Raw genomic sequence first — 22,875 nt, forward strand, 5'->3', positions numbered from 1 at the left:
CAAAACAGATTTCCCTCGCTTGCTATCTCCTCCAATCCAGGAGAAGGAACACAGTCAGAATGAATCTGGCAGCAGAGAGAGAGAGAGAGAGAGAGAGAGAGACAGAGAGCGACAGCGAGAGAAAGCGCTGTATCTAGAAGCTTCAACTCCAAAACCCACCTTCAAAAAATGAAAGTAAAAACTAAAACCCTGAGTCTATATGAGCCTGAGTCCACCCACTCATGCTTCTTTTGCCTAATTTTTTTGAAAAGAAAATCCCAAAGCTATTCACACACACCCACACATGCTTCACAGAACATCTACGATCTACCTCCAAATAAGACCCTGAACTTCCAGTTGCCTGCCAGTTTAACATACCACCCTGCTCCCTGGCCAGCATCTCTGTCTTAGTCTTGCTGTAGTGTCCCTTTGAAGCTCTGTGCAAGCTGGTAGAACAACACCTCATTTTCGACTAGGGGACCCTGCAGTCCTCCAGTTTCAACATCAGAATTCAATAATTTTAGGGCCTCAACACTCCCATGTCCTAGCCCCCAACTCCACATACCTTGTTATCACAGTCGGCCATTATACACTACCTAGTGTTAGCCAATAACAGTATCCATGAACAGCTATTCACTCTCCTAAGCCAGATCATTAATTACTCCTTTGTTTGTCCAACTGTCCTCTCTCCTTGGGCTCAATGCCCACCTATCATTTACTCCTTACACCTTGCCCACACCCTATCTTCTGCATTTTCCTAGCTACCATCAGTTCTCAGGAAAGGTCACTGGACCCATAACGTTAACTCTGATTGCTCTTCACAAGTGAAATCAGACCTGCTGAGCTTTTCCAACAACTTCTGTTTTTGATTCTGATTTGCAGCACCTGCAGTTCTTTCAGTTCTTTTCTCCAAAGCTATTTACTCTGCCTTCCATGCAGCAGACACCTTGGCACCAACTTTATAACATGCCTTCTCAAGAGAACCAGGACAGAACAAATCCCTCTAAAGGCATCATACCATCATACTGCCCTTTGAGCTGTAGTTAGATACATCTTGGGAAAGTGAGAAACCATGGCTAAAGAAAACGTTGGACTTTGGTTGTAACCAAAGGTTGAAGGCCTCCTCAGATTTGCCTGTTCATATATATTTGAGGGCTTGGAGTTGAATTTGGACAAAGGGACGCTGAGCCAGCTGAAGATCTCTCTCCTTTCATTATCAATCCCCAGGAGAGTGAGAATATAAAGGATCTGATGGCCTTTCCTCATCCAAAAGGTGATATAATATGCAGAAGATCCTGGGGCACTTGAAGAAAAAGCAACATTTGCTTGGTATCAATGACCATCTCTCATCTCTCTCCCAATACCATCAAAACTGACTATTCATCAATGCACAAACTAGTGTAAACATTTATCGGTGATATTAATTCAAAACAAATTCAAAGGTTGCAAAGCAGTTTTGAGAAACTTTGAAGCTGTGAGGGACTTTCATCTCCAGGCTTTGTAACATAGTTTGGATTTTGGCTCTTTTTAAGTTACACGTGGTTGTCAAAATGTGGACTGATCATCTTAGTATCAAACATTATTTTCGGATTTGGCAGGTGAGTTTTACAGCCAGACTGTCCTCCTGCCACCAACCCTCTTCATTTTTCTGGGTTGTTCACTGCGCTGTAGATGCTGGTTTATCTAGATCAGTGGCTGGGTTCATCCAGTGAGTTTTACAGAACAAACAAAAACAAAGGTAGGAAGATTTCAATGTTGTGTTTACCTTTAATGACCGTAAGCACCGTCTGAGGTTGGTCCAAAGAAACAGCCAATCCCAAAGCCTTCAGATATTTCTTCTCATGCAATAAATTAGACAATTCTTGTTGCCTTAAAATAAGAAAAGACATGATTGCAAGTGCCACTGTTTTAGTCTGGTCAATGTTAACTCAAACACGAAACATAAATGGTACCTTCTTGTTGAAAAGGTCATCCTTAATGCTGGCTCAAACAAATGTCATCAATTTTAAACAGTTACAAAAATACAATATCAACAACAACCTAACACCTAACTCCCTAATTCTTCCTCTAGTTCTTACCCCATTGATGAAATCAAAAGGTCTCCATTTCGTTCATAATCTGAAAAAAAACCCTATAATTCTTCATCACTGATGAACGAACGAGCAGGTAAATCTCATCACTTGTTACACTTAACTTCTCAGATTGGGCGAGTATTCAATTAAGACCTTGCAGATTTAATCTTTTCTTTTACTGAGCAAAATATATTGCGTTAAACAACTGACATTATCATTTCGATAATATCATGATGCTTATCAAATAAGTCAGTGGGTGGCTTAACTTTGAACAAAATACTTATTCTGCTTGACTTAATTCCATTTAGAAGAACAGAATAAATAAAAACTTTATTCTCTGTGGTGTAACCCTTGCCAAAAAGTCATGTCAATGCAAGACTTCAGGAAATAATGTATTCTAAACTAAAAAAAACACTAAATGATATAATCTATGGAATATTAAGCAATCTATACAATGTCTGAACTACCAGTGCAATGTGGATCAATATGCAATCCTATGTTGAATTAGCCTACTGTCAGGGCTGCAGCAGGAGCACTGCAATTAGCATCAATACTCCAAATTTAGGGAAGGAAAAATCTTTATTCCCATTCCTCATTATTGTTCTGTGATGTCTTTGTCATAGCATCTGCAGATGAAGCTAGTAGGGAATATTGGGACGGGCTCACTGTGATTAACCTAGCAACTCCTCAAACCTCTAAGTGAATGCCATTTGAAATGGTATATTGAACTTGTGCAACCATAGACTAACGTTAAGGGTCTCTCACAGGAGGAAGGACACACCAGATTAAAAACTAGAAACAAAAGCAGAAATTGCTGGAAAAGCTCAGCAGGTTTGGCAGCACTTGTGCAGAGAAAGCAGAGTTAACGTTTCAGATCCAATCATCCTACTTCAGAACTGTTGCTAACTAGGAAAACATTAGTTTTATGTAGAAGATAGGGTGCGGGGAGGGGTTAGGAGTAAATGGCAGATTGAAATAGAGCTCAAAGAGACAGAAGAACAGTTGGATAGACAAAGGAGTGGATGATGATCAGCCGAAGAAAATGGGAATAGCTGCTAATGGGGACTTTAGTGGCTAACAATGGACTGTGAGTAATTGCAGACCATGTAATAACAAGGCTTGGTGTGTGGAGTATCAGAAGACCCTAGTGGGTGTATAAACAGGTTCCAGTTCAGCTTGTGCAAAATTATATAAGGTCTAGTTTGTAATAAAACATATAAGCAACATGAGTATTGTTTAACACATTAATAAAGTAATTTATGCGTTTACGAGAAATGACTCTTCTCCTCTATGTAAAAGTCAATAACTGGAGCCAGTGTTCTCTGGACTCCAACAGATTTATCAAGGCAGCTCATAGATTCACTCTGGTGACTGCGGATATTCAATTTAAAAACTGCTATATGAAAGTGAAAAGGATTTTTTTTAAAAACATGACACCTGGGCGTCCTAAACATAACTTGTTTGCAATTTCAATTTTCTTATAAAGGAATGCAAGAGGAAGTGCTGTGAAGAACTGCAATTTAAAGTAAATAAAAGACACCTTCTCTTCTTATTGGAGAACTAAGTACTAATAGGATGCTTCACTCTGTTTTGACCTTAAGCCAAGCTGGATTCCTCAATATGGCCTCAGACAGTTTCACCACGGGTGTACAGCCGAAATTATCATTTATCAGGTTAGGTTGCTTTTAAAAAGGAAACTTACTTCAAAATTTGGTCCTCCTGTTTGGCCTGCTCTTCAGCAAGTTCTATCTCTGTCACATCCTGAAACACAAAAAAGATCATTTTATTAGGATGGACAAATCTTTTGTACTATTTTGAAAGCAACGAATGAGATCCACTTCATCTTTCCTACCCCCTGTCTCCAACCTACAATCAGAAGTAGTTCGACTGTGATGAAAAGTTTTGATGGAGGTTAAGGGCAGCATTTGGCTTTTCAAAAGTCTGCGCCATGTTCCACGATGCACAAAGGGGAGAATGTGTTTAAGTACATATTTTTGAGAACTATAATGTTGCAGTGCTTTCATTCTATTCCGGTAAAGATTAGTTTTGTACATAATAAAGCTCCTTCCCTTTTCTAGAGTGAGGAAACAGCCCATTGGGCCCATCGAGTCAACACCTCCAAAAAGCATCTCACCAAGGCCCACCCCCTTCCTGTAACCCTGCATTTTCCCATGGCTAATCCACCTAACCAAAGCATCCCTGGACATTGTGGGCAATTCAGCATGGCCAATCGACCTAACCTGCACTTCTTTTGACAGTGGGAGGAAACCGGAGCACCCGAAGGAAACCCATGCCTATGCAGGGAGAGCGTGTAAACTTCACACAGACAGTCTGTGTAGAAATAAAAATGACACCCAAGGTTGGAATTGAACGCAGGTCCCTGGCGCCATGAGGCAGCAGTTCTAACCATGGAGCCACTGTGCTGCCCCATTTTAGCATTGCCCTATGGGTCTCTCTCTCAGTGGGACTGCTGATTCACTGTCAATTTGTGCTAAATTTGCGTCAGTTCAGCTGCAGTTCCAAGCTACGGTCAACCATCAGGCCCAATAAGTATATCAGCCAATGTCTGCCCACTTAACCAGAGTCAAGGAAGATCCCCGATCCCAGAGATAAAAGGCCAGCACGGACATAATGTGCAATTAAGAAATTCCACCTGACTGTCAAACATCAAAAGTACCGAGAGTTTTCACCTCAAGAGTTTCACTGCAGTAGCAAAGGACTGTCTAATCTCACACACACAGAAGTGAGTAGCATTGGCATGTGGGATTCCTTTGCTCCTTGCAAGAGCATAAAACCAAAGAGCAGATGACATTAAAAAAGCCTGTGAAGTTGTTGAAAACACAACTTCTAGCAGGTTGCACTTGCTGTTTATGAAACAGTGATTTCATGCATCCTACCTTCCAGATAATTATGCAAGAGTCTGTGGCTCCTGTGACAACCATATCATCTTTCTTATTACAGTGGAGACCCCACACCTTGTCCTCATGGGCATCCAATGTTTTAACACATTCATTAGTTTTGATGGTCCATAGTTTCAGTAACCCATCAGACCCACTGCAAATAATAGAAACACAAGAAAATGCCGTAAGTTAACTTACATTAAAGTTATCGTTCTTTTTGTTCTCAACTTCAATATGATATCAAACACAGATTCACTGCAGCAAATATAAGTTCAGATGTTTTTGCAGTATGTCCTGCCAAGAGGCTCTCTCCTTCTCTTACTGAAATAACGTTCACTAGGTGCAAACTACCTGCCAGAGTTCAGGGTGACACAGAAAAAAAGACAGAAACAGCTTACCACAAGAGTGAAGACAGGACAATGAGTGGGGTTGAGAACATAGGAACAGGAGTAGACCATTCAACCATAAGACCTGCTCCATCATCTAATATGATCATGGCTAGGGAAGAAAAGGTAAGGGAAGTGATGGAAGAGGTGAAGAGGGAGGGAGAAAAGATAAAGTAACAATAAGAGGGAAGGTGCTGCAAGAAAGACAGAGGTGAAGGGGTCAAAAAGATTAAAAAGGTTTCCTGTCTCTGTTGATAAGATTACTTAATTCTGAACATAAAAGTATTATGAGAGACCGATAGCAAAGATAATTTGGATACTTTTACGTTTCAATTAACAATAAGACCTGGCTCACTTCTTAGCACTTTGGAAGAAAGAGTAGGAGAATTACATACCCAGTTCATATAACATGAGCATATTAAGTCAAGTAGGTAAATTTCAAATATCTTAAAAGCAAACGACATAGGCAAAACAATGGCAGATACAGTTTAAGTGTGAAATCACTCATTTATTTGAGACTGATAAATTTTCCTTTATTTTCTTCTTTGGTCTTTGATTGGGTGCACAAATGTTTAAAAGCATGTGCGTGGATACAAGCAGTAATTAAAAACGCTTCTGCTGTACAGAACCTTGGTCAATGCTCCTCTGGACACTAATTCTCTGAAAGGATTTCAGCCTAGGAAAGCAGCAAACTACAGACTCAAGTGCATGACACAGTAAAATACTACAGATGCTGCAAATCTAAAAAGAAACAGGTGAGGCCGGAAATGCCCAACAAGTTCTGACTTCCTCTGTGCAGCAAGGAGTAGAGCTAATGAAATTTCATCAGAAAAGTTAGAAATGTAACAGATTTTGAGCAAAATCGGTGGAGAATGGGAAGGTCTAGGATGGGGTGATAAACAGAAAAGATTGAATTCCAGCACAGTTTGACATGCAGATTGGGGTATGAAACCAAAGCTGAACGTAGTGCGGGGGTCTGAAACGTTAAAGCAATAGGAGGAAAACCCAAAACATATAAAGGAAACAAAAGTGGAAACAAAGATCACAATCTGAAACTGCAGAACTCGATGTTGAGTCTGCCAGGGCATAAAATGCGTAACGTGAAAGAGCGGGTGCTGGTTCCTCAAGCTTGTGTTAGGGGTCATTTGAACGGTGCGGTACAGTGAGGACACAGAAATCAGGCAGAGAGGAAGATGAAGAATTAAAATCACTGATGAACAGGAGCTCAGAATCATGTATGTAGGCTGAGTGTTTTGTGGCATGTTCCCAGTCAGCTTTTGCTCTCCTTCTGTCTAGAGCAGAATGAAACGTAAACACATTATACTCAATTTAAAATAATACAGCATAAATGTAAATTGTTATTAATTGGGGCCTTAAACAATGAGAAGGGAGGAAAAATAAGAAGCAGGCAGTATCTCTCATGTTTGCAATGGAAGGTAACACAAGAAGGGGACAAGGTGTCATGGGGAAAATGTTATATTTGGAGCGCTGGAAGGGGAAAGAAAGATCCAGTAGGCTATCACACAGGAAGTTGTGGAAATACAAGAGGCTGATCTATTAAGTACAAAAGCTAGTGGAGTGGAAATTTCAGACAGGGAAATCCTGTCTGAAGTGGCGTTGGGGTCGAGAGGGAGGCTAACAACAGAAATGCAGGGATTGAAATGGTTATTGTCAACTACTCTGTCGACCACAATAGGAGTGGTATCCTCAGCTGGGGAGAAAGGGAGATGTATCAAAAGCCAGTCTGAAGGGTGAGTCAGCAGGCAGATGCACGAGAGATGAAGGAGGAATGCAGGCAAGTGCCGGAGAGTAATACCTGCCCTTTTACTCCCTGACCATTCAAGATCCCCAGCACTCCTCCTAAATGAAAGAACAATGTATGTGCACTTCTCTAAACTTAGCATTGTTTGTTTGCAACTGACAATGTGGTCTGCTCTACTTTGGGGAGATCAAATGAAGATCAGATGGTTATTCGGATAACAGTCACAATGCGTGGTTCTGAGCAGTATGCACTGGTGATTTAAATTCCTTGTCTTGCTCTCATGCTGACCTTTGTCCTCGGCTCCCACAAGCTCGAGGAACGGATCCCATCCTCCAATTAAACATCTTGCTGCCTTCGCAACCCGTCACTGGGCTCAATAATTTCCAACCACAGATGCTGCCAGACCTGCCGAGCTTTTCCATTATTTTCTGCCTTTAGTTCATCACTGTGATACCAGATTTAAGGGTTTAAGTTACAAAGTCAGGTTCTGGCTCATGGTCCTTGAGCTGCGAAGGCAGAGTGAGGATCTAATTAGTGTTAATTCGATTAAGGAATTCAAGAGGGGAGATGCAAAGAAACAAACTTCTCTGGTTAGGAGCTAGGTTATTCAAATTTTAAAATAGGTAGGCCTTTCTCTACAGAGGGTGGTGAAAATCCAGCACCCCACCACTGAGGAGTGATGTATGTTGAGTCAACCAAAACATTGAGGACTGAAAAAGATACATTTTTGTTACGCAAGGCTATCGAGAGATAATGGAATAAAGACAGGTGAATGATTAGTAGTAAATCAACAATGATCCAACCGGGCTGTGGAGCAGGCTCAAAGCTGTGGGGCATTTTGGAATGGAATGGTGTGACACATCTGCGTTTAATCTATCAACAGGTTTTATAAAACTTCACATTACCTTGTCAACAGCTGAGTTCCACGACTCACAAAAATGGTTTTCAGTACAGAAGCATCATGGCCTTCAAATGTCTGAGAACACGAAGAGGTAGGAAATGAGGTGAAGCTCACTTTGCAGTCAACAGTACCATTACTTATAAAAGGGTAGCCAAGATGAAAACACCCCATTAATAATTATCTTGAAGAGAATTTACACAAGAGCTCATGATCCATTACAACTGACTGGCAGCACAGCTACAGTGAAGCGGAACACAAAATACTGCCAATGATTTCCTACCAAGTTAAAAAGGTGAATGAACAATCAACTAAGGTCACTGGGGGCATCCTAATAATTTCATGAGCATACTTGACCATCACACTCTGACCCTTTGAAATGTTTTGCTTCAAACGAGTCTTTCCATGCCATTTCCCCAGTGAGCTGTTACATACAGTGTATCATTAATATAAAAATATCAGAATTAAAATATTAGAACACATCAAACTGCCTGTTTATAATTGAGCACTGCTCGAGTCATGGTTGTGACATTTTCAGGGTTGAGTTAATTGTTCATCTATTAACCAGGTCATTTCATTCTTCATAACTCTAAGTGACATGGACAAGTTTCGCTATTATTTCCTTAAAAGGTAATCCCACCAGCCCAGGGATTAATCTTGGTGAATCCCAACTGAACTATCTCCAAAGTATAACCTTCCTTTGATAAGATGACCGAAAATTGTACGCATAACTCCAGGTGAGGTCTCATGAAGGCTCTATACAACTGCAGTAAGACATCTTTACTTCTATACTCGAAATCAATATCAGCATATGACTTGCCTTCCTTATTTCTTCCCGCACCTGCATCTTGGCTTTGAGGCACAAGTAATCCAGATTCCTTTGACAACCTGCACTTTCAAACCTCTCATCATTTAAAAATTAATTTGTCTTTGCCTTTTCTACTAAAGTGAATATAACCTCATACGTAGTCACATTAAATTATATCCGCCATGTTCGAGCCTATTCACATGGCCCATCTGAATCCTCTTGACGCCTCTTCGCATACATCTCACAACTTACTTGGCGGCATCAGGGAATCTGGAAATACTACAACTGATACCAACACCAAAACCTTCTCTTGCGGCTGTGAGCATTCGTGGACCTAGCACTATCCTTTGCAGTCCAGCCTGCCATCCAGGGATGGTTTATGAGTAATCCAGAGTCCCTGGTTCTGGGGAAATGAATGTGAATCCCGCCATAATCTGGAATAAAAAGGTACCCTGGCGATGACCTCGTCACCTTTGTCAATTGTCATAAAACTAATCTGATTCACTAATGCCCTTTAGGAAAGGAAATCTGCCATCCAGACTGGTCTGGCCAGCAATGTGGTTGACTCTTAACTGCCCTCTGGGCAATAAACACTGGCCTAGCCAGAGATGCCCACATTGCATGAATAAATAAATGATAAACTAATTCCCAATCCATACTAATAAAAATTCCCCATAATCCCATGCTCTCTAATTTGATTTACTAGCCTCCTTTCTGGGACATCAAAAGCCTTCTGAGAATCCAAATACAACATGCTACATGCAACATGCTGAAAACATGGAGAGCTTGGAAACGTGGACACATTAAGCAAAGGCACCAAAGATCTCCCTACCAGAAATGTGATACAAACATTTTGTAAAGTTGCTTCCCTGAATAAATACTTTTTTTCAAAAAGGGCTAAACAGTATTTGAAAAACCAAATCTGTTCATAAATTTGAGTACAAACATAGTTTTGGATAGAAGCAAAGGGTCTAGGGACAGGGCTGTAAGTCTCGTAGTCAAGTGGAGCCAAGGCATTGTGAACATAGAAGGGCTGAGATGTCGCTGACAGGAATTTGAGGTCATATCAGAGATCAACTGCTTGATAGTTCAGCTCTGGGCAAGGAGCAGAATGAAGCAGTCTAGGGAAGAGGCAGGAAAGAGGCAGTATCAGGCTGTGTAGCCTACTTTAGTATCGCTGCAATGTACACTGTGGTATAGACCACCTTCCAGACGCAAATGGGAGATGAGGCAAATAGCATCGTAATTGACCTGACTCTGTCAGAAGTAAACAAAAATGAACAAATGAGTTTCATTGCCACAAATATGCGTGGCAGAAGGAATTGACGGGAATGCAGTTATTTGACAGGAACTGCAAGTTGTTACAAACTCAAAATGCTTCCTTCATAATGTTTTTTTGCTCGATTGGTAATTGCATATTTATCCCTCTTATACCTTAGCTGATCGTAAGAAATGACATACTAGGCCAGCCTTTTCAGTCTGCTCCACCGTCAATACAATCATAACTCAGATCTTTTATCTCAATTCTACCACCTTGCATTATCCCAAGATGAAGTTAACTTTCTTTTTCTCACCACAGAAGCTACAAAAACATGAAAATCCAGCATTTTCTGTTTTCATTTCAAACTTCCTGTAATTGAAATATTTTGCTTATCTGTCTCAATATCGCCTCATTCTCTTTGCATCCAAAAATCTATTAATCTTGGTAATCATCACAGAAATCGTAGAATCCCTACAGTGTGGAAGCAGGCCATGTGACCAACACCAAGCCTCAAAACAGCATCCCACCCAGACCCACCTCCCCACCCTATCCCGGTAGCCTTGCATTCCCCATGGCTAATCCACCTAACCTGCACATCCCTGGAGGCAATGGGCAATTTAGCATGGCCAATACACCTAACCAGTGCATCTTTGGACTGTCAGAGGAAACCGGAGCACCTGGAGGAAACCCCTGCAGTCACAGGGAGATTGTGCAAACTCCACACAGACAGTTACCCAAGGGTGGAACCGAACCACATTCCTGGCACTGTGAGGCAGCAATGCTAACCACTGAGCCACTGTGCCACCCCCTTGAATATACTCAATTGCTAAACACTCAGAGTCCATTGGGGTAGACAAGTCCAAGTGTTCACAACACTTTGAGAGAAGCAATTTCTCTCTGTCTCAGCCTGAGATGAGGGAGACACTTATTTTGAGACAATGGCTCCTAATTCAAGACACAGCATGAACACAGGAAAGAATCTCCCAGCATGTACACTGTCAAACTGCTTAACAACATGTCATATTTCCATGAGGTTGACCTTTATTCTTCTGAATTCAGGAGAACAAAGGTCTGGACTACTTAATCTCTCCTCACAGAACAACATTCCTCTGTAATAACGGTCCATACACCATAAGCTTTCCTAATTGCCTACCGTACCTGCATAACTATCTGTGATTCATTAGCAAGGACACCAGATCCTTCTGGATGAAAAATATTTCTCAATTAACGTTAAAAACAATCCTACCAAAGTGGGTACCTAAATTCACATTTCTCCACAACTTAAATTCCAACAACCACAATCTTGCCCATTTCCTTTATCTGCCTTATGGCTACTTCTATACAGGATTTGGAAGTCGGAGCAGGCTATTCATGTTCTGCTCTTCAATAATCAATGCTCATCCTGGGAAGGTCTCAACTCCATTTTTCAGTATGTTGCCCCATGACCCTCAATTCGCTTGTCTATCAGCCTTGAATAAATTCCCTGACCAAGCCTTCACTGTTGTCAAAGGAACAGTATTTCAGAGGTCAATGAACCTCTGGAAGAAAAACTTCCCACTCGTCGCTGTATAAACAGTGAGAGCTTTTACTTTTAGGCTGCAACCTCGGTTCTCATCTACTTCACAAAAGCAAACAGCTCCCATCATTCCTCTCAACCACGATGGGCAAGGCCCAACTTTCCTTTCTAAGATAATCCCTTCATCCTAGGAGTGAGTTGAGTGAACCTGCTCTGAACGGTCTGGAATAGGACTGTAAAATTGCATTTACGTTTGTAAAAGGTATACAAACATCTACACTAATAATTGGACATTTTAAAAAAATTGTTCACTGAATTGAGGGATTATACAATTTAGGCCTGTTTTCTCTAGAACTTAGAAAGTTAAGGGGTGATCTGATTGAAGTCTTCAAGATATTAACAGGAAAAGACAGGGTATATAAAGATAAACTATTTCCATTGGTTGGAGATTCTAAAACTAAGGGGCATAGTCTCCGAATTAGGGCCAGGCCGCTCAGGAGACACGTTATGAAGCACTTCTCCTTACAAAGTGGGGTAGATGTTTGTAACTCTCTTCCACGAATTGTAGTGGATGCTGGCTCAACTGTTAATTTTAAATTAGAGACAGATACAGTTTTGTTAAACAAAAGGTATTAATATATTTGGGCCAAAGGCAGATGAATGGTGTTAGGCCACATATCAGCCATGATCTCACTGAATGGTGGAACAGGCTTGAGGGGCTGAATGGCCTACTCTTGACCCTATGTGGTCATTGCAGGCTAGGCCAGGATCTATCGCCCATCCCTAGTTGCCCTGAAGCACTGAACCCACTTTACGTTAAAAATTACATCAAGGAACCAAGTGTAGAGTCAAATCCCGTAGCACATTGCTGAGGTTAAAACGAGAAAGTCTATTCCATTATCTATGTATCAGCAATAAGATTGCAGACTTTAATAGAGTGCATCCATGAGGAACGAGGTAGGTGGTGATGGAGGGGATGTGGTAGGGGTGAGATAAAACTTTGCCTGGAGGTTTACCGTGCCTTTCCTACATTGTTCACCATGCATGTCATTTTAATTGGAGACTTTCTCACTTTAGCACAACTGTCTGCTCCAGAAAGAGGCTCAATTAAGGTCTGATGACATCACTGTGTCAGGCAAATGATTTTAACTTCAAATCAATAAAAGTCTGCACATTCCTGGCATCTCTTCAGGTGGAGACTCAAAGTAAATCCTTCTATTTTGAAATCTCCCTCTACAGCATGGGGAGTAGGAGTGCTCTTCCTGTCCCTATGACGAGAGTTCAGAGTGCTCCTGTATCAGGTTACTGCCTCCCCTAACAACACTGCCTACCTCCACCTTACCTTCCTCCCGGCACCCTTTCACATGCGTCCCTGGCAATGGTCTACAGTCACGCTATCCCCTATTCCCACCTGTCAGCCTCCATATCTCACACATTAATGTTGGTCGGGATGGATGGGGTTTGAGGCTGCGGTGGGGATGGGAGGAGATCCACGAGAAAAAAGCATACTGAGGAACAGAGGTTAAAAGACTTCATTCCATATGCATCAACTTCGGTTTAGCCCTCTCTCCACGACTCCCACCCTCTGATTTTGGCTCAGTAGAGGATTCCAGTCAAACACTAAAGGGGGTACAAATAGCCCATTTGGCCCTCTGAGCCTGCGCTGCCATTCAATGTGATCACAATCAACCCTCTATCTCAATGCTACATTCCTACTTTCTCTCCATACCACATAATGCCTTTAACATCTAAAAATGTGTCAATTTTTTATTCAATATGCTCAGTGACCCTCCCTCCATAGCCTTCTGCAGAAGTAGGTTGTCCACCCTCTCAGTACAGAGATGTTTCCGCATTTCAGTCCAAAATGGCCTTCCCCGTATTCTGGGTGAGACACCCCTTGGTTTGAGACTCCCCAACCAGGGGTAATACGCTTCCTGCACCTAGTCTAGCCCTGCAGGAGTCTTAGACATTTAGTCCTGCTACATCATCCAAACACCTTTTCCAATCAGGTCACGTTCTGAAGAAGGATCAAGGCCCGAAACGTCAGCTTTTGTGCTCCTAAGATGCTGCTTGGCCTGCAGTGTTCATCCAGCCCCGCACTTTGTTATCTTACACTAGCCAGCAAGCTGTTCCCTCTGCCACAACCAAATCACGCTTTCTACCTTTAAGCAGTTGAAGTCCTGAAGTCCCCAGAGTTTGACAGTGCCATCTGCAGAAGAGGTGGCTAGGATCTGGTCCATCGGCGAAAACTGGACTGACCAAATTCCACGCTTGTGGCCTCGAAACACTCCGATGAGTGAGAAATCAGATGCGGACCAAAGTTTTGCAGTTCTGTCCTGTGAGCCGGTAGCCACTAGCTTGTCGTTTGGAGAGACTACCACACTGTTTATATCCTACAATACAATAATCACAATAGGGTACATTTAAAAGCAAATCACAGCTACATTTTCTGATGATTAGCAAAGAGTTTAATTACCAGTGCAATACTGTTCACTTGTGTAACTTTTATATGCAACTTTTAATATCCCAATATGTCACAGTGATTTAGAGCCAAGCTAAAGGGGACATGTTGATGAATTAACCAAAGCTATATCGAAGAGGTGGGTCTTAAAAGAGGAAAGTGGGGGTTGATATTGGAGCAGAGGTTTAGGGAATGCACTCTATAGTTTAGGAATCTGAAGGCAGAGCTGTCAATAGTGGGAAAAGTGAGGGATAAGTGCCGTAAAGAGTCAGTGCAAGGAGAGGTTGTCAGGTAAAGAAAGGTTCCAAAAATCCAGAGAGGCAAGGTCATGAAGGGATTTAACACAGACATGGTAATCCTAATGCCAGAAGTCACTGTAGATCAACAAAGGCAGGGAAGATGTATAAGCAAGACTTTGGCAGAATAGAGTAGCAGAGATTTGGATAGGTTGCATAATGGCGGGTTACCTGAGAGAACATTGGAGAAGCTGACTTTGAAGATCACAAAGGAATGGAAGTGAGAGTTTCAGCAGCAAATGGGGGATTAGGGAAGGCCGTGGATTGGTCAAATTAGCTCTTCTGATCCTATCTGTGAATGACACTGCCAGTGGGTAGCATGAAGAGAGAGAAGTGGGGGAGGCGGGCAAGGATACATCTGACTGGAGGTTTTATTCAGTGGTATGGTAGAAGAATGGAAGGTCAGTCTCACTGTGCTGTTACCTTCTACGTAACCTACTCTGCCCTCATTTGATTTCTTCTTCTACAAGGCAGTTAAGGACATGTGCTCACAATTGCTTAGGCATTGATAAAAGGTTATAATCCAAAATCTCTTACCTTGTCGTGAACTTTTTCAGTCAAATCAGCATGTAAGATTTCAGGTTCTGCAGCTTTCTCACTGTTAATTTCAAGCGACTTTTTAAGATTCCACAGCTTAAGGGTGCAGTCCTGGCTCCCACTAATTATGAAGCCTTCTTTCAATCTGGAATTAGAAAATCATTGAATAAAAAGAACATTAGAACCCGAGAATTTCTAATACAACATAGAAACCTGCAATCAGGTTGGAGCAACACAGAGATCTATTGTTAGAACACAGAACATAAGAATTAGGAGCAGGAGTAGGCCGTTCGGCCCTTCGAGCCTGCTCTGCGCCATTCAATAAGATCATGGCTGATCCCTTCATGGACTCAATCCACTTACCCACATTCTCAACATATCCTTTAATTCCTTTATTGCTCAAAAAAAAATCTACCTGAGCTTTAAAAACGTTTACTGAAGTTGTGTCAACTACTTCACTGGGCAAGGAATTCGACAGATTAATAAACCTCTGGGTGAAGAAGTTCCTTCTCAATTCAGTCCTAAATCTGCTCCCTCTAATTTTGAGTCTATGTACTCTTGTCCTAGCTTCACCTGCCAGTGGGAACATCCTCTCTACTTCTATCTTATCTATTCTCTTCATAATTTTTTATATGTTTCTATAAGATTCCCCCTCAATCTTCTGAATTCCAATGAATATAATCCCAATCCAATCACTCTCTCCTCATAAGCCAACACCCTCAACTCCGGAATCAACCGAGTGAACTTCCTCTGCACCCACTCCAGTACCAGAACATCCTTCCCCAAGTAAGGAGAACAAAACTGCACACAGCACTCCAGGTGTGGCCTCACCAGCACCTTGCACAGCTGCAACATAACTTGTCTGCTTTTAAACTCAATCCCTTTAACAATGAAGGACAAAATTCCATTTGCCTTCCTAATTACTTGTTGTACCTGTAGACCAACCTCCTGTGATTCATGCACAAGGACACCCAGGTCCCTCTGCATCGCAGCATGCTGCAACTTTTTAACCATTCAAGTAATAATCCTTCTTACTATTACTCCTACCAAAATGTATGACTTCACTTCTATTTACATTGTATTCCATTTTCCAGACCTTTACCCACTCAATGCATCTTTGATCCTCTGCAAAGTTTCACAGTCCTCTGCACACTTTGCTCTGCCACTCATCTTAGTGTCATCTGCAAACTTTACATGTGGTCCCCAACTCCAAATCATCTATATAAATTGTAAATAACCGCGGTCCCAACACCGATCCCTGAGGCACACCACTAATCTCTGATTGCCAGCCAGAATAGCACTCATTTATCTCCACTCTTTGCTTCCTGTTAGTCAACCAATCCTCTATCCATGCTAATACTTTACCCCTAACGCCATGCATCCTTATCTTATACAGCAATCTCTTGTGCGGCACCTTGGCGAAGGCCTTTTGGAAATCTAGGTATACTACATCCTCTGGGTCCCCATTGTCCACCTGGCTCATAATGTCGTCATAGAATGCCAGAAGATTTGTCAAGCATGAACTGCCCTTCATGAACCCATACTGCGTCTGCCCAACGGGACAATTTCTATCGAAATGCCTTGCTATATTTTCCTTGATAATAGACTCAAGCATCTTCCCTACTACGGAGGTTAAGCTAATCGGTTTATAATTCCCCACCTTTTGTCTATCTCCTTCTTTGAACAGTGCTGTCACATTAGGGCAGTCTCAGCAGATTGGAAAACAGTCAGAGTCAAGCAAATTTTGGAAAATTACCGCCAATGCACTTGCTATTTCTCCTGACAGCTCTTTTAGTACCCTGGGATGCATTCCATCGGGGCCAGGAGACTTATCAATCCTTAGCTCCATTAGCTTGCCCAACACTACCTCTTCTGTAATAATGATTGTTTCTCTGCATTGCAAACATGTCATCTAGTCAACGTAGCTAAACAAAACCTCTAATGTTATAAATGCATATCAGTTTAAAACAGCACCCTGAAAGTGAATGCTGCTACAAGATTTGGATTGTGGTTTTTCAGCAAAACATTTCAAGATGCTTTACATTAAGTTTATCAAAAAATAAATTTTAAAACTAGTCACATCAGGAATTACAGAAAGGTGACTGAATGTTTTGTCAAAAACAGATTTTTAAAAGCATCTTAACAGAGGTAGAGAGGGTTAGAAAGGCAGCAAGCATTAAGAAGGGCATCCCACATCTTAGGGTTAGGCAGCTGAAGGTGCAGGGTTAAAAGTGATTAAAAATGGAAATGTACAAGGGGCCAAAATGAAAGAAAGTCAGAGGCCAGACGCCTGTAAGAGATTGAAGAAATTAAAGATTTGAACACAAGAATAGGAATTTTAAAATCAAGCTGATTCAGTTTCATTTTCATTGCTTGAACTGCAGACATCCAATGGGATCTTGCAGCAAGAGGATTTCTAAGGCTCTCATTTAAGAGCAACGCCTGATCATTTTCAAAACATACTTACCGTGAACAAGAAATAATACCAATGCTGTGCGCATGTCCTAGACCTTGTGCCACACAATTCACTTCCCCAGTTATCTTACTCATTTTCCAGATTCGTATGGTTTTGTCCTGAAGCATGGAAGGAAAATAATTAAAAATGAATATATCAATTGAGTTGATGTAGTAAAATGGATTACTTTCCGAACCAAATCTATAAATGGAGATCAATTTGTATAAAAATAGAACATACCTTTGAACAACTAGCAAATTTGGTGCCTTTCTTAAACACGTCCAGGGCTAATATGGTATCTTTAAAAGAAAATAAATTTTTTCTAACTCTGGGTACAAGCATAACATTAAGGAGAGAAATAATTCATTATCTTCAGTCATAACTTTAATGCAAATTAATTTCTTGATTTATTCCAAGACTATACTAACAAGGCAATGTAATCTGATGGTTGGAAAACATGCGACATGCTTTCCACTATGCAATCTGGCTAGAAATTAATAAATATTGATCAAAATTATTTTGTACATCAAAATATCTGAAATAAACACACACCATAAATTGCGTTAAATTTAATTAAATAAGCCAGGGAAGAAAAGAAACTAGATAGGTCACAATGGGGGTTATGACTGGGTACTGGAAGAAACTCATCATGTCAGAACCTGGGCTCTGCAGGTGAATAATAGATATGGAAGGAAACGTCCCAGCATTAGGAGTTTCATAAGGTTAATAATTTCAGACATCTAGTTTATTGTCTTCCCTGATTTACTATCTCAATCCCTTTGTCTGTCTAACTTCTCAATCTCTCCCTAGGTTCCCTCCCTACTATCCACTCACTCCTTCCTCACCACCCAACCCCACATTCCTGTCATCAGCATAAATACCACCTTTTCCTAACTGCTACGTGTTCTGAAGAAGGGTGACTGGAGTCAAAATTGTTAACTCTGCATCATGCTGCACAGAAGCTGCCAGACCTGCTGCGCTTCTCCAGCAATTAAGAGTTATTCAGCCGTGCAAGGAGCCAATGAAACACTGACAGAAAGCTGATATAAGCAGAAATCACTTATCTGTGACCAGCCTTTTTAAAGCATTCATTAGAACATTAAAACAGTATGAGCATTCCTGGCACTAGTACACTCAAATATAACTCATTCAGCTGCTTGATTTCAGTATGTGAGGTCTGATGAAGGGTCTAGGCCCGAAACGTCAGCTTTTGTGCTCCTGAGATGCTGCTTGGCCTGCTGTGTTCATCCAGCCTCACATTTTATTATCTTGATTTCAGTATGTGTTCTGTTGTGAGCCACAAAGTAAATAATGGCATTGGCAAAAAACAGTGTTCATAGAAACAAGTTAAACAGGTACAGATGATCTAGACATTACTGCAAGGCATTTGTGGGACCTTGTTTGTTGTCATTTTTCCTGCATTACAATGGCCAATATATTAGAAACTTATCAATGGCAATCAAGCACTTTGGAATGTCCTACAGTTGTGGAATTCAAAATATACATCAACAACATTCTTCTTAACTGAGCTCAAGAAATTAATCCTAAAAATAGGATGTCAACATGCATAAGAGATTCAATTTAGAAACAGAAGTAGTAAATAGGATTCCTTTGGTAACTAGATGGGATTAGAAAATGGAATAATGGCCAACTACAACAGCATGGCAAGACCTATTTTTTAAAAAAAACCACAGAACATTATATGTTTGCGTACATCCTTTACAAGAGGGCGGCACGGTGGCTCAGTGGTTAGCACTGCTGCCTCACAATGCCCGGGGCCTGGTTCAATTCCACCCTCAGGTGACTGTCTGTGTGGAATTTGCACATTCTCCCCGTGTGTTCCCTCTTGGTGCTCCAGTTTCCTCCCACAGTCCAAACATAAGCAGGGTAGGTATTTTGGCCATGCTAAATTGTCCATAGTGTCCAGGGGTGTGTAGGTTAGGTGGATTAGTCATGAGAACTGCAGGATTAGACAGAATAAATTTAAGGGATATGGGTCTGGGTAGGATATTCTTTGGAGGGTCAGTGCAGGCTTGCTGAATGGCCTGCTTCCACATTTCAGGGATTCTATGAAAGATGGGTACGCAGGAAACTACTTATCAATCATGTAGGAAGGCAAAACTATAACTAGGATGTTAAAATATTAGATGAAAAAAAAAGTGTGGCATAACCTAGGTTTAGCAATTGCAACAAATCAATCTTTTGTTCAAATATAGCAAACAGATGCTACACAGTCATCAAAGTGTGAATCAAAAACAAAAGCTGACAGTGTACTGTTGTTGGACATCTACATTTGTGCAAGGGAATAGTTACATGACAATTGAACTATCCAAGTATTAGTGTCATAACCTCTGTCATAACCTCTACCTCTCAGCATTAACACACAGGAAACCCGTAGTAGAGTTATGACCAACACAACACAAGCAGAAACTCTCTGCTCACCTGTGTGTCCACTGAGGATTTGACAGTTTAACGTTGCAAGCTCAAATACTTTCAGCTGTGGGCTGTTGGTGGCCACCACAATGTGTGTGTCAGATGGACCCAAAAACTTCACATCCAGCACTTCATCATTATAACCTACAAACTAAAAACAGAAAGTGTTAGAACTCAATAACCCTAATTCCCAAAATATAAATTCATGTTGTGTTCTGAAACTCGAGCCAATGGCATTAATGTCAACGTACACTTAATTATTGGTGTTCCGTATCCTGCACAATCTGACGCATCAACATTTTAGTTCAGAATGCACTAAGTTTTCACGTTGACGCTTTATAAGCAGCAACAGCGAAATCTGCCCCTTCCGATCACAGCACCGACCCAGAGCTTGTTCCACGCTCTCGCCAGTCAGCTTTCCAATTACTCATGGTTCTGTTAAAGGATGTAATTGCCTTGACCACAAGCACTCCCTGCGATATAGTCATCTACCCTCCTTCCAGGGGTTAACCCTAAGCCTTAAGAATTTCTTCTACCCAGACCATCTTTGCAACAAACAGCCTTATTAATGAGCATAGCAGCAACTGTGTGCAGTTAGGAAGTAAGTATTTTTAAGTACCAAAAACTAAAATGGGTTTGAATCAGTCCAGTTGCTTCAGGATATGGTCGAGCAGTTTCAAGGCTGAAGAGATTACAAGAGAGTTGCAGTGGGAGAGAGATTCCCTGAGGTTGGTCCGGAGGGTAACTTCCTCAGGTTAGGCATCCCTGGAAGAGGCTTCGCAGTGAGGTTAAAATTGTATCAGTGATAATGGGAACTGTAGATGCTGGAGAATCCAAGATAACAAAGTGTGAAGCTGGATGAACACAGCAGGCCAAGCAGCATCTCAGGAGCACAAAAGCTGACGTTTCGGGCCTAGACCCTTCATCAGAGAGGGGGATGGGGGGGATGAAGTTACCCTCCTCCATCCGGACTAACCTCAGGGAATCTCTCTCCCACTGCAACTCTCTTGAATCTCTTCAGCCTTGAAACTGCTTGACCATGTCCTGAAGCAACTGAACTGACCTATCCCCTCCCCACCTACACTCTCCTCTCCACCTATCTTCTTTTCTCTCCATCTTTGGTCCGCCTCCCCCTCTCTCTCTATTTATTCCAGAACCCTCTCCCCATCCCCCTCTCTGGTCAAGGCATGTAGCAGTAAGTGTCTATTCAATAAGGGGAACTAGCACTACTCTCAACATTCACTGCTGGGTCCCTTGCTGTTTGCTGTATATACTAATGATCCAGACATGATTGTAGGGGATACAATTAGTAAATATGCTGATGACACATAAATTGACAGCGTCGTTAATAGCGAAGAGGAAAGCCTCAGACAAAAGGACGATAGACAGGCTGGTCAGATAGGCTGAGCAGTAGCAATTAATTCTGAAAAGTGTGTGGAGCTGTATTTTATGGCAAGGGGCTACACATTGATAGGAGGGCTGCAGGAAATACAGAGGATCAGAGGGGCCTTAGCGTGCAAATCCTTGAAAGTACAATGAGGTTAAAGACGGCACATGGGATTCTGGCCTTTATTGGTCAAGGCATCGAACATAACAGCAAGGAGATCATGAAGAAGCTGTATATCACATTACTTAGGCCACTACTGGAATACTGTGCACAATTCTGATCATCACACTATACATTGAATACACTGGAGATGGTGTCGAAGAGATTCACCAAGCTGTTGCTTGAGTTGCAGCGTTGCAGACCGACTGAAGTAGTTTTCCTTATAGCAGAGAAGGACAAGGAGGATTTTAAGTGAGGTTGATAAAGTTCTGAGGGGCATAGAGAGGGTAGATAGGGAGAAGCTTTGTCCATCTGTTGACAGGTAAAAAAACCTGGGGACATAAAAGTTTAAGGTAAGGAGCAGGAGGATTAGAGGGGATTTGACATTTTCTTTTCACACTCAGACAGTTGTGGGTATGTAGAACTCCAGACCTGGAGGGTGGCAGAGGGAGAAACTATAGAGCTGAGCACTTGAAAAGACATAGCATAAAAGGCTAAGGGACAAAGTGGTGGAAAATCAGATTTGAGTGATACCAACATTGAGAATTATCATTTGTTGGAAAATGGTAAAAGACAGGGGAGAAATATTCAGCAAAACACAACCGATGTTCAATAAATAGAAGACATTCCCTGCAACGTTTTAAGCTTCAAGGCTTAAAATGAAACTGATCCAAATCAGAAGAGCTAAACTTATTTTTAGTTAGTGGTGTACATTTAATATTCCATTTAAATAAGGTACTTCACCTCACTTATACAACTGCTGCAACCAACTCACAAGCAAAGTTGCCAAGTATGTACGGCTGGAATGCCAGTCATATCAAGTGCCATGCGGGTCTTGAGACTTGGAATGTATAACCACATCAAAGCAGCTATAGAAATGCAAGCTTTTGGTATTGCTAAGTGGCACTTGCTGAGCTAAGTAGGGTTCGGGATGGAGGATCTGAGTGAGTTTCTACTCACCTGGCATATAAGTTTCAAAGTGAATAGGTCATAGGAGAGAATGTTATGTTCAGCAGTTACAGTGGTTAGTTTGTGTGTTGCTGGAACAATGGCGCAATGGGTCAGAGATTGCTCATCTGCGTCATCTTCAGTATCTTTCTTAGGTTTTCCAGGCACACACTGTGAGTACACACATCTTCCGGAGTAAGCTTCCCAAATTCGAAGGATCCCTTCAGTTGTTTAAGAAGAAATTGAGAGATTTAAAATACAATGAAATAATCAGGCACGTCGTAGAGAATGGGATGTTAGGGCCATCACAGGGTCTACAAGTTACAAAGGTTGCTTCCATCATTAATAACTATATGTGCAAAGATTTATAATGGAAAAAAAGCAACATCCAAAGTACAATAACCAAGAAGTAAAACCCATAATATTAGAAGTGTGGATCACTAAAGTTTTTAAAAATAGATTTCAGGTACAAATGACCTGCTTAAAGATTGAAATTTGATTTTGTCAATGATTCACATTATAAACAACTTGGTTTGTTCAGTACTCTAGAATACTTATTATCAGACATTAATTATAATGCACAAAAATACACTAAGCAGATACATCTGGAACCGCTT

At 41.4% G+C, this 22,875-nt stretch overlaps 1 protein-coding gene across 2 annotated transcripts in view; it reads right to left on the bottom strand.

Moving 5' to 3' along the window:
• tbl3 (transducin beta like 3) overlaps positions 1-22,875 on the bottom strand; it is a 64,269-nt gene that overhangs the window by 19,225 nt on the left and 22,169 nt on the right. For both annotated transcript variants that reach the window (XR_009447109.1, XM_048552686.2), the window contains exons 10-19: positions 22,271-22,479; positions 19,774-19,915; positions 17,572-17,630; positions 17,344-17,450; positions 14,877-15,021; positions 13,745-13,975; positions 8,005-8,075; positions 4,949-5,105; positions 3,754-3,812; positions 1,745-1,848 (exon numbers count right to left, since the gene is read on the bottom strand). Coding sequence is in view for 1 of the 2 variants with exons in the window: in XM_048552686.2 (XP_048408643.1) it covers positions 1,745-1,848; positions 3,754-3,812; positions 4,949-5,105; positions 8,005-8,075; positions 13,745-13,975; positions 14,877-15,021; positions 17,344-17,450; positions 17,572-17,630; positions 19,774-19,915; positions 22,271-22,479 (1,284 nt within the window). In the remaining variant the exon portion in view is untranslated. The remainder of the gene's footprint in view (positions 1-1,744; positions 1,849-3,753; positions 3,813-4,948; positions 5,106-8,004; positions 8,076-13,744; positions 13,976-14,876; positions 15,022-17,343; positions 17,451-17,571; positions 17,631-19,773; positions 19,916-22,270; positions 22,480-22,875) is intronic.

Source organism: Stegostoma tigrinum, chromosome 23 (assembly GCF_030684315.1).
Source record: "Stegostoma tigrinum isolate sSteTig4 chromosome 23, sSteTig4.hap1, whole genome shotgun sequence".
NCBI lineage: Eukaryota > Metazoa > Chordata > Chondrichthyes > Orectolobiformes > Stegostomatidae > Stegostoma > Stegostoma tigrinum.